The sequence below is a fragment of the Periplaneta americana genome, unplaced genomic scaffold (genome assembly GCF_040183065.1).
Source record: "Periplaneta americana isolate PAMFEO1 unplaced genomic scaffold, P.americana_PAMFEO1_priV1 scaffold_21, whole genome shotgun sequence".
NCBI lineage: Eukaryota > Metazoa > Arthropoda > Insecta > Blattodea > Blattidae > Periplaneta > Periplaneta americana.
Genome location: NW_027185502.1, coordinates 930,952 through 944,344, shown reverse-complemented (window position 1 = coordinate 944,344; position 13,393 = coordinate 930,952). Strand labels below are relative to the sequence as shown.

Here is a 13,393-nt window from a genome sequence, read left to right as displayed (position 1 = left end):
AGTTTTATAAATATGGTTAATATAAAGATTATGTTAAACCTAACCGTGAGTTTAACTCTACGTGCTGTATTACAGAGTCTCGGTTAAGTTAAACCATAGTGGAATACAATTGGTATTGCTGCTAGAAAAGAAAAGAAGACGATCGCAATTGCTTAATTATGTTATTGATTTAAAATACCTGATGCTCGTGGAGAATCTTCATTAAGAAATATCTTCGTTCTTCGATATCAGAGAGAGTATCATAATAAAACCTAAAGAAGACCAATACCGCATACTTCAGTATGCTTGTCAAGCAAGTGAATAGTAAATTGAAATCAATATTTTGGTGTTTAGTATAGCTCTCAGTTGCAATACAGCAAAATTAGCAGAACAAGGTTTTTAGCAATAAAATCAGAATGCTCATTCCAAGTCAATAGGTTATCCATAATTATGCCAAGAAATTTAGTACTGTGTTGGCTTCGGGTCGATATATCCCCCAACTGACATGGAAAATTTATATTCATGGGTCTATTAACAAATTTTAAACATACAGTCTTATTAATATTAACAATTAATTTGTTATAATCACACCACGTTTTGAACTGAGATATAGCCAACTTTACTTATCAAATCATTACAAGACTCCGAATAAACAGTAATAGAAGTATCGTCTGCGTATAATAAAACTTTACCTTCCTTTATATAATTAGTCAAATCATTTACGTAAAGTAAAAATATAAGAGGTCCAAGTACAGAACCCTGAGGAACTCCCATATTTATATAAAACTCATTAGAAAGAATACCATTAATATTTACACATATTTTTCAATCAGACAAGTATGATTTTAAAAATGCTAAAAATGTACCTCTAAAACCTAAGGCTTTTAATTTTATACATATATAATTAAAATCCAAATTATCAAATGCCTTAGCTACATGTTTACCTTCATCAAGGTTTTCATAAATATAGTTATTAAATTCATAAAGAGCAGTTTCTGTTGATTCACCAGGGAGAAAACCATGTAGATCAGGAGTAATTAAATTAAATTTTAATAAAAATTGTAACATTCTATTATATATTAAGCGTTCAAATATTTTATAAATCGTGCTTAACAATGATATAGGTCTATAGTTTCTTACATCAGTAGAATCACCTTTCTTATGAATTGGTTTAACAAGAGCAGTTTTTAATAATGATGGAAAAACTCCATTATTAATGCAGTGATTAAATACGAAGGCTAGAGGAGATGCAATAATGTCACTGATCACTCTTAATAGTTTCAAGGAAATATTGTCAATACCAGTGCTATTAGTATTTTTTAACGATTGAATTGTTTTAACAATCTCATTAGCATCAGTATCATAGAAAACAAAACTATTATTAATTCCTAAAGATTTGGTGCATAACGTAGATTTGCTTGGACCAAAATATTCATTCAGTGCATCCTCCACATTGGTTGAAAAATACAATCAAAATGCATTGGCAACATCAGTCTTATTTGATACCCTGTCATTATTATGTACAATAGTAATACATTCTACAGGCTTCTTTCTGTTTAATTTACTATTTGCCAGATTCCAAATTTGTTTTGGTTTGTTAGAAGAATTACAAATAAGTTGATCAAAGTATTTATTTTTTTTCACTCAAGATTAATTTCTTGTAAGCCTTCTTTTTGTTTCTATATAATTGAAGTAAATCAAGATCTTGATGGAAATTTTTTGTTAACAAAAATATATTCCTAAGTTCATCATTCAATTTTAAAACCTCAGGAGTAATCCAATGGTTATACTTTTTGGTATTTGTTTTTTGTATAAGTTTCAGTCAACATAGGTAAATTTATATCAATAGCACCAGTAATCATATTCATTAATTTAGTAAACAAGTTGTCTGCATTAATATTCAATTCATACATCGTATCAAAATCTAAAGCATCAACAGTAGACCTTAGACCAGTTAAACCATCATTTGTTATTTTCCAAAAACTTTTTACTTCCGATTCGACAGGAATCATTTGACTAGCTAGATTGATATTATAAATTAAAGCCAGATGGTCACCGAGATTAGGTTGAACAACTTGTGTAGTGCAAGAGCTATCAAAAGCGTTAGTAATTATATAATCAATCTTAGACGATGACATATGACCGTTCTTATTTACAAAAATTCGAGTAGGTTCTGAAGATGTACATCTTAATTCAAAACATTGTAATAAATCGTCTATAGTCGCGATGCTGTTATTCCCGGCGTGACTCCTCCTCTTTGCTTACGTCTTAGGAAGTGAAGGCTCTATAAAGTCTAGGTAGGTAGTATCGTTCGCCATTTTTGTTCTTTCGTTGCCGAGCTACCATACGAGGAATATATTTGTCACACCGTTAAACATTATCATGTCGTAGCTCCTGTGATAATAAATCAAACGCACTGTAATTCAGCAAATAATTGAGTGGCAAGTAACGTCTTCATGTGCTTTCTGCGAACGCCAACGAAAGAGCCAAAATGGCGGGCGATTATATTAAGTATTTATCGAGCCTTAAGAAATGAATAACGCCTTCATAAGCGAATCACAAGATGCACACGTTTAAATGTAGCCTACCTACAACGCGATTGGCTGCCGGAAATTAGAGTGACGGGACTATAATAATTGCTTATATATCTTATTGTCTAAGGAAACTATAAATTAGGCACCTAAAGGAGATAAATGCTGTCCCTGGCAGGGATAAGCTATTGCCATTTCAGCAACAGACACCAAATTCTCCAGAAGGGACAATCCCTGGCATCCTCCCTATCAATTTGCACCATGGTCTTCTGTGCCATCAGGAAACAGAGATGGATATGTACCATATAGACATCTGTAACACTCATAGGCCCGGTTGCAGAAACACCGATCAAAATATGATTGGCAATCAACGAGGGTTTGATTGGCCATCAGTTCTATTTCTGTTGCAGAAAGAACAATCAGTGTTTGATCGGAGATCAGTCTTCCATCAGATTTGATCAACAGATTTTTGCTGGTTAAGTCACTGATCATCGATCAAGTAGTCTAGTTATGTTGTTCTGTTTATAATGCAGTTACTGTAATTATATAGTAAATAGTTATAGCGTAACAATATTGTTTCCGACATAATGGATTTTTCTGATGAAGAAATTTTAGAATGAAAAAAATATTAAGAAGAAAGCGTTTCCGTGATGGACATGAATTGTTTTTATGTATAATGACAGAAAATTTGAGCAAAGATTTAGGTTAAGTAAGGATTCGTGTGTTTTGTTACTTTCAAAAATTGAAACAAATATATGCAGACAGACAAATCGAAACCTTCAACTTTCTCCTATGGATCAAGTTCTAATAATGCTGAGATTTTATGCTGTTGGAATTTTTCAGGTGGTCTTGGGTTATCTTGTTAGGGTCCACAAATCAACTATTTGCCGAGTAGTTAGGAATGTTACGTATGAAATTGCTTTGTTATGGCAGGGTCTCATAAATCCCCAAACTTCAAACAGGGAACGATTTGAAATCCAGAGAGAATTTTCAGCCATGTCAGGATTTCCCAGAGTAGCCTAATATTGGTTGTATAGACTGCTCACATCCCCATCCAATCACCTGGTTGAAATGATGCCGAACTTTATCGAAATAGAAAAGTTTTCTTTTCTGTGAATATACAGGCAATATGTAGTCTACACCATCATTGAAATTCTGGAATGTTGTAGCCCGTTGGCAGGGTTCTATACATGACAACACAATATTTTTAATGAGTAGGTTACGAGCTCCATTTGTAAACAGAGAGATGGGAAATGGAATTATTTTGGGTTATGGAGGTTATGCATATTCCAATTTCTTGTCTACTCCCCTAGCAAATTCCACAACAGAAGCCCCCTCACGTTTTTTTTTTTTTTTTTTTTGCTTCATTTTTGTTTCACTATATTGTAGTCTAATATACAAATAGAATCCGCCTGTTTACTTTCTACAAAAAGCAACAAAACAGCAAAACATTCACTTGAACATTCACTTGTTTTCCTAGTCACCGCACACTTGATGCATTCGTTTCGCGACTTTTAAAAAGCATCAAATTGGCTATGGTTGCTAAATAGCGCTGTTGTCAAATGTATTTCTTTCTCAAATCAGCAATTAGTAAATTGAGACAAGTTGATTGGAGATTCACGTTTGTGCAATGCAATGAACAATCAAATAAATCAGACATCAACTGATTGGCGATCAGGGACTGATTTGATTTGCGTTTCTGCAACCGGGCCATAGACTCAAAATATTGAAAAGCACAACTTTATTGCGAAGTCAAGAGAATTAGATGCATACATTATTACAAATAATAGTGATTAGAAAAAGTTAAAACTTCATTAATTGCCTAATACACTTTTGGAATAATCATGGAAATAAATTCTTTTGATATTCTAGAGATGGTTCATAAATAAGGTTTGCATTCATACATGTTTGAATGTACTGTATTATGAATGCCTTTGTATTCATAGGAAAAACTAACAGGTGATGAATCATCTCGAACATTACGCATAATGATTGCAGTATCATCAGATGAATGATTCCCATTACTTTTCACATTATATTCTGCGTTACATTACTCATAACTGTACACAGTCAGACTTACATACTGAATACAAAGTATAAAATTCCACTCAAATGAGATTTTTACAACCATTATAAGACTTCACTACATAGTGACTATTGTCATATCTGTGAATGGTCCATCACCTTTCAGTAGTTCCAGGTTGACCAAAGGTGCAGCAGATGTAGTGCTTTTATTTCCACACAGATGGCATCTATCTGAGGGAGCTGCATAAGTCCCAGGGGGATGGAGAGGCTTTCATAACAGACTGTTGGACGTGAGTGATGTGCAACTGAATCGATAGATGGCACCAAATGGTGAATCACGATACCTACAGTAACATGATCTTTAGGTCAATATATAGGATGCAGCAGGGAGGCAGTACCACAGTCTAGTATATACAGTCTCGAAGCTCGATACGTAGGGAACATCCATCCATAGATAGTTGCTAACCAGTAGGATCGCTACTATCGCCTTATTACAGACAATGCGAAATAGTACTGGCACAATCTATTGTTCCTAGTAACCTCAACAACTCAAGCTTCGTGACTGTATATTCTAGACTGGTAGTACCATTATTTGCATACAGATAACATCTAGCAAAGGAAACTACTGAAGTCACAAAGGGACAGAAGTTTCTGATTCCATCAGAGTGGGTGTTGTAGCTAAATTGATGGCTCCAAACAGTGAATCGCGATACTCACAGCAATGTAGTCTGAGGACTTCAATAATGAGTGGCACAATATGCCTCAGGTTGAGGTGCAGACCTTCGTGCCCTCCTCAGAAAAGGGGGAAAAGATGCTAGGAAGGAAAAGGGAATAAAGATGACCAAAGAGAATATATTAGAATGCTTTGGATGTTATCAATATGTACATTATGTACATAAGTTGAAAAGAAAAGCAGGCTTATGCCTATATCGAAGAAGGAGATGTGGGCAAGGATTACAGTTTAGACTGCCATCCTACCAATTCATCATTTTATCATGACCTTTCCAGCAACACATAAAGGGACTACATATTATCATTACAGCAGAATCCCTCATATCCAGCACCAGGCTAGTTCCGGATGCAAGATTTTGCTGGATAATTGAATAAATACCAATATGTACGTATTTCATTGTGCCAGATGTTGAAACTGGAGCCATGTGAAGCTTATTTCTCTGTCACTTGCTCATAACTGAATAAACATAGAAACTGTATGGAATTTCCTTATTAAAACACATGACACAACACAAATAATGCACTAATTTTAGGTTTGAATATGAAAGTTCGTGCGAACTTCCTAATGTGGCAACACTGATGGCCTGAACATAATTAATAAACATAAAAGCTGTGTGGATTTTCTTTATAACACATCACACAACACAAATAATATACTAATTTCAGGTTCGAATATTTACTGAAAACAAAAGTTCGTGTGAACTTCCTAATGTGGCAACACTGACAGCCCAAACATAATTAAATAAACATAAAAACTGTGTAGATGTTCTTTATTAAAACACATCACACAACACATATAATAAACAAATTTTAGGCTCGAATATTCACTAAAAACGAAAGTTTGTGCGAACTTCCTAATGTGGCAAAACTGACAGTTCAGACTGTAGTTATGTGGCAGATTTGAACTTTTTTTTGCCCTGCCAAAAGTGCCATTATTTTGGTATTGCTGGATATTTGGGTGCCGGTTACGAGGTATTTTACAGTATTTGTCATATAGATGCCTGGTAATGTGTATAGCTTTATTCCATTTTTATAACTTCTTCCATTGGGCTTGTATTTTAAAATTTGTTTTGAAATTGTGCTGACATATACGTATTCTGTGATTGACCATTATAGTTGATATTTTAATTACATACAAATTGTGTAATGCAACGTTAATTTGTCTAAAATGTCTTCATGTCTTGCCTGATACAAGATACTTTAACATAGTACAGAATAAGAAACGGCAGAAAAATCATCATATACAGCAATGGCGTCCATTCAGGGTAGGCTATGTATGCTGCACCTAACCTGGCTTTTTTAATATTAACAATAAATTGTATTTAAAGATATTACTAGTTTCAGAAGCTAATAAATATCCATTTTTTTACACAAATTACTTTTTCTTTCAAATCTAGTCTAACTTTGCGCTGTCTTGCAGGCAATGCAACGAGCTCTACTGTACAGCCATGATCATGTGTGCTGCAACGAGTTTTCTCTTGTCTTCTATCTTGCCTCGTTGGCTTGCTTGCTCTCTGTATGCAACCATTTGGTTTGTTATGTCGGTCCAGTAGGCGCTAAGCAGATGTGCTTTGGCGGTGATTTCTAATTCCAAGAGTATTGGTATGTAAAAATTGAAGTGAATAATGTTTCATTATTGATGCAAAAGTGTAAATTGAAGGGTGAGTGTCATATAATGACTTAAAATTAGTGCACAATATAAGAAATTCTGAAAAAGTCATTTGATTGCCGTTCTTTCAATGAAAAAGCGAAATTGTAACTGTGGGAAAGCCTGTGTCAGAACTCGTGGATGTGAAATTAAAACATAAAAAAGTAGGTGGCATATTTTCAATATTTTAATATAAATCATTATGAAAAAATTATTCGTGGTAAATATCCTCATGAACTGAAATTTAAGCGACTACACACAGCAGTCCGAACTGTACGAGTTGACATCATTTGTTTTGTTCATAACCAACATATTAGCATCAGTCGACAGCATATAACTATTGTATGTTAATGAAATTACAATTTGAAATTAAATACAGGTTAAAAAAACTTTAAAATGTGCTAACATCATTTAATCTGTTCTGGCTATAGGGCGTGCATTCCAAGTGGGCTTTTGAAGAGATTTCCCCGCAATAACTTGCAGCTTATGATTCAGACTGGTGCCAAGGGTTCAGCTGTGAATGCTATGCAGATCTCCTGCCTGCTGGGTCAGATTGAACTGGAAGGGAAGAGACCTCCACACATGGTGTCAGGCAAGGCACTCCCAAGCTTTCCTCGCTACGACACATCGCCAAGAGCCGGAGGCTTTGTGGATGGAAGGTTCATGACTGGTATCAAGCCACAGGAATTTTTTTTCCATTGTATGGCTGGAAGAGAGGTATGAATAAAAAAATTGGTATTATAAACGTGACACATTTTTTTCTTATTCATTTTACGCCTTTTTCAACAGTTCAGGTATTACTGGACACTTACAGTGACCAAAAATGATCAATTTTGTCACTTTTAAATTTGACTTCATTTTGTACTTTAATTCTTTAGGTTTTTAGGTTAAGAATGTGTTTATTTTATGTAAAACTGATACATGGTTTTCGAGAAATAAGCATTTTAGTGCAACACTGCAGATTTAAAGAGGCCCCAGGTATGCTCAAACGTCATTCCTTACATTTTACTACAGGCCATGCACCAACTTAAATTCAGCAGTTTAAAAAAAAGAATCACGGATCTGTCATGGCTATAACAGAAATTAGAGCAGTTTGAAAGAATCGTTACAGAATTTAGAAATCTCACTATTCGTGAGCTGCCACAAGGGACAAAGAGTACTGATACTTGTTTTCATGTATGTATTTAACCACAATATTTCACAGTATTCATGAGAATACTGATACTTGTTTTCATGTATGTATTTAAACACAATATTTCACAGTATTCATGAGAATACTGATACTTGTTTTCATGTATGTATTTAAACACAATATTTCACAGTATTCATGAGAATACTGATAATTGTTTTCATGTATGTATTTAAACACAATATTTCACAGTATTCATGAGAATACTGATACTTGTTTTCATGTATGTATTTAACCACAATATTTCACAGTATTCATGAGAATACTGATACTTCTTTTCATGTATGTATTTAAACACAATATTTCACAGTATTCATGAGAATACTGATACTTCTTTTCATGTATGTATTTAAACACAATATTTCACAGTATTCATGAGAATACTGATACTTGTTTTCATGTATGTATTTAACTACAATCATTTCTTATTTTCAGGGTTTAATTGATACAGCTGTGAAAACCAGTAGGAGTGGATATCTCCAAAGATGCTTAGTTAAACATTTGGAAGGTTTAGTAGTTCATTACGACATGACAGTTAGAGACAGTGATGGCACTGTAGTGCAGGTATGACAATGAACAGCACTCACCATTCATTTCTTCAAATGTAAAATGATATCGGTAATGATGATTACAATATGGGTCCAAATCTATTACGATGTTTTTGCATAGAAACAGCTGTGTGAAAACCATTCTTATGATATTATAATCGCAGCCTAGCATTTTTGAGTGATAAAAGAAGTCTACTTTATAGGACGTGCAGACTATACTAACTTATCATATACTCTGCGCATGTTGTCCTTAAAGGCTTTATTTACAACAAACCTAAAGCAGTCAACCATAAATTCCTCAGTCATGCAACCATTTTGTGCTTGAAATAGAACACCAGGTTGTTTAGGAAGGTTGAAGACTATTGCTTAAACGGACCATGCTCTGACACCCATAGCCAATACCAAATTGGAAAAAACGAAGTGCACAGTACTGATCCAATACATATTTACAGCATGGATCAGTATTGGCTGTGAAGCGCTTCAAAAAGTGCTATGTTCCTAAGAACATGGATAGCAGTAAGGATGACATTTTGTAGCAGGTTTACTTACTTACAGTGTCGCCCTGAGTAGCACAGTTCATATAGCGCAGGCTTCTGTGCCTGAGGTTGCGGGTTCTATCCCGGCCAGGTCGATGGCATTAAGTGTGCTTAAATGTGACAGGCTCATGTCCCTAGATTTAATGGCATGTAAAAGAACTCCTGTGGGACAAAATTCTGGCACACCAGTGATGCTGATATAACCTCGGCAGTTGTGAGCGTCGTTAAATAAATCATAATTTATCATTTTTATTTTACTTACGGCATGTAAGGAACCCAGAGGTTCATTGTTGCCCTATCCTGAGCAAGATTAATCCAGTCTCTATAATCATATCCCACCTCTCTCAAATCTATTTTAATATTATCCTCCCATCTATGTCTCTGCCTTCCCAAAGGTCTTTTTCCCTCCGGCCTCCCATCTAACATTCTATATGCATTTCTGGATTCACCCATACGTGCTACATGCCCTACCCATCTCAAATGTCTGGATTTAATGTTCCTAATTATGTCAGGTGAAAAATACAATGTGTCTAGTTCTGTGTTGTGTAACTGTTTCCATTCTCCTGTAACTTCATCCTTTTTTTGTCACAAATATTTTCCTAAGCACCTTATTCTCAAGCACCCTTAATCTCTGTTCCTCTCTCAAAGTGAGAGTCCAAGTTTCACAACCATACAGAATAATCGGTAATATAACTGTTTTATAAATTCTGTCAGTTTTTTTGACAGCAGACTGGATGATAAAAGCTTCTCAACCGAATAATAACAGGTATTTTCCATATTTATTCTGCATTTAATTTCCTCCCGAGTGTCATTTATATTTGTTACTTTTGCTCCAAGATATTTTAATTTTTCCACCTCTTCATAGGATAAATTTTCAATTTTTATATTTGCATTTCGTACAATATTCTGGTCACGAGCAGTGGTGTAGCCAGACTAATTATTTTGGGTAGGTCAGATATGCAGGGTTAGAAAGTACCTGACCCATCCCCTGACAATGCCGCTGCCGTCAACTCTCTTGAAACTCCTTCTCGGAAGTCTTATTTAATAACATGCAAAATTATGGTAAACAACCATGCAAGGCATATCTATACAAAGGCTTCATAAGGTGAACTGGAGCTGTTGAGATTTCCTAGCAATGAATCTGTCGATCGCTGATGGTGGATCCTTCAACAAATTCCAACTTTTCTCTCTCTCAATGGATAGAATTGCTAGATTACAAAGTGTAGTGCTTGACATGATTGTCGAATTTTTCTTCGTTTCAGAGCTTTGAAAAGCTTTATATCATTGCCTTAATGAAGGACGAACATTTACTAATATCCATTTTGGAGACTGAGGTGCTTCCAATAATGAATTTGCAAGAGCAAAAATATCGTTTAAACATACCAAATAAAATAAGGCGTCAAATTTTTCTAGCTGATGTAACAATTCAGTAGCCTCCACGGCTTCCTTCTTTTTATCGCTGCCAGACAATTTTTTAGGCCCAACCCAACACAGTTAAATTGGATCTTGAAGAAATGAATGCATTTTTGACTTCTTACCTTAATGCTATCGACTGTAACTATTGCTCTGGATCCATGGTTTAGTTTTAATTTTGAGTATTTTCCACAAAAACGCAAAAATACGCATATTTTTTGGGTGGCCCTGGGCCCACCTGCTGGCTTCACCACTGGTCACAAGAGATAATCATATACTTTTTTTTTCATGATTTACTTCCAAACATATTTTACCATCTGAAAAAGAATCCAGTTCCAGTTACAAAATGAATTTTTTCATTTTATAACATTTACAAAGTGTAAATCTTATTACATAGAGATATTTTTATTTTTCTATATAGAACATCTGAAAACTTGAGGTCGTATTATGTTCGAGGTCATATTAGATTTTTGCCAGTATGGTACTTATTGGAAGAGTGTGGTCTCTAAAGTTAAGATTTAAATATGCCTGATTGACATGGTTACGTTTCTATGATGTCGCATAGAGAAACGTAACCATGTCATTCAGGTACTACTATATTGTGGTAGATGAAAGAAACGCACTGTCCGATACTACCGATGTCCGATACTACCCGACTCTGACTCTCCCCTATATATACACAGGGTGGAAGTGAAATAACTTGCAGATTGAAAGGGACGATGGGGTATGCTGAATGAATAGGAAACCTATATTATGCTCCCTTCTCTAGCTACAATGTTGCGATGTGGATTGCATCATTCAGTGGTTTTTTAATTAAATTTACACGAAAACCGCCCACATTATTGAACTGGACAGAGGGATAAATGATTCTTTGTTGATTTTCTATCAGTATGGACAAGAATCACAATCCAATTCGCAGTAGTTACCAAATAAGAGGGTGTTAAACATTTTTTTCTGAGAAAACTGTGAACTCTCTACCAATCTGATATTACACTTTTTTTGTTACATACAACATGCGCTATTCACTCTAAAAATCTGCAGGGTTATTTCACTCCCACCATATATATATATATTTTTTTTTTTGGGCGGGCGGGGGGGGGGTTCTCTCGATGAAATAACTTACAACTTGTTTTTGAATAAAGTGTGTATTTAATGTTGGTTCCTCTGAAATTTTTTTTTGCAGTATTTTTCAAAGAAATTCCGAAATGCATTTTTTGAAATCAAGTCCTTGCACATGTCTTTCCAGAGCTCATATACTCGGAGTTAGCTTTGATGCGAAAGTTTTCGAAGTCATTGCTTCCTTGTAATCTTCTTCATAACAAGTTGGTCTGAATGTGTTGCATGTTTTCAAACTGCCTACTAGGAAAGGGTATCTTTTATTGAAGATTGTGTAATGTATACAAAACTTAAGTTACGCATAAAAATTTCACTTAGATGTTTGCTGCATGCTTGACAAACCGTTACTTTTTTCCATTAATGCTTGGGGCTTATTCGCCAGTGAATTTAGGAATTGTTTATTTTGCTTTAATAACAAGCTTTTGTACATTTCAACGTAACATGATCCACAGACATATGCAGATGTATGTTTCACTGTACTCAGAGTCACAATGTCTGTTAACTCGGTAGTGCTGTTAACAGTATTTTCGCGTATAAATATGAATATATAAGATATTTTTTTCTTCTGTTTCTATCAAACACAGACTAATGTCCTATACACCGTGTGATAAACAAATGTTGGTGAGTTGTGAGCTGGCCACAGAAACAAATTATCTTTCATTGTTTTAATACAGACATGGCAGAAAGAAAAGTGTGTTGGAAAAGAAAATTTGCGATTGTCAACAGTTAGGAACATCTATTACAAAAATTTTTAATCTCACATTTTTCAAAAGTTTCGCCCTTTGTCAAAAGCATATTATTTGAAAAAATGAGGGAAATAAAAACAGTACTTATTCAATTACACAAGGACAATGTGACAAATGTCCATACGTTTATTTTGTCCTATAAAAATATGATGTGTCTCTCCACATTTTCACTACTTGAATTAAATATTTAAAAATAGCAGTCCATTTATTTGAAGAAGTATATACTTTACATTAGCATACACAATTTCAGCCCTTTATCTTAAGTAGTTTCTGAGTAAATGGTTCCTGAATTTAGAACAACATTTTTTTTTTTTTCAATATTATTTTTTTTCTGTTAATTACTCATCTGCATATATGTGTGGATGGCAGTTTTTATGTCTGCATACATTTTTTAGTTTTTCATTTAACTCACCTACGTACTGTATATTGTACGTGTGTGTACAGTTTTTATGTCAACGTGTCATACATAAGTACTAAATAATAACTGCTGTTTATGAAGTTCAAACGTAATGTGGAGATTTAAAAAAAGCACGTCCATGTTCAGCCAGTTTTTTGTTTTATCATTATTCTTGTCTGTTTTCCAATTGCATTGAAAGTGCAACATGGAATACAAGAATGTACATAGATATTACGTTTCTGTTTTTAGTTTGCTTATGGTGAAGATGGGAAAGATGTCATGAAAGCCCAGTTTCTGAAGAAGAAACAAATCCCATTTCTTGCAGACAATTATAAAGTGATTAAGAATTTTTCGTCAGAAATGTTGGATGATGAACAAACTACTGCTGACATAGCACAGCGAAAAAAACAGGTAATCTTGATTTTCATATACAAAATTAATTATATCATATACTAATTAATTATATACAACAATATATAATAACACTTTCACATGTTGGACTATTTGACAATGAAATGGCAGATCAACTTTCC

The 13,393-nt window shown here is 34.4% G+C and overlaps 1 protein-coding gene across 2 annotated transcripts in view; it reads left to right on the top strand.

The window, feature by feature from the left end:
• Window positions 1-13,393, top strand: part of LOC138693773 (DNA-directed RNA polymerase I subunit RPA1-like) — a 126,845-nt gene that overhangs the window by 45,603 nt on the left and 67,849 nt on the right. For both annotated transcript variants that reach the window (XM_069817568.1, XM_069817567.1), the window contains exons 9-11: window positions 7,347-7,632; window positions 8,540-8,668; window positions 13,110-13,271. In XM_069817568.1, coding sequence (XP_069673669.1) covers window positions 7,347-7,632; window positions 8,540-8,668; window positions 13,110-13,271 — 577 coding nt within the window. The remainder of the gene's footprint in view (window positions 1-7,346; window positions 7,633-8,539; window positions 8,669-13,109; window positions 13,272-13,393) is intronic.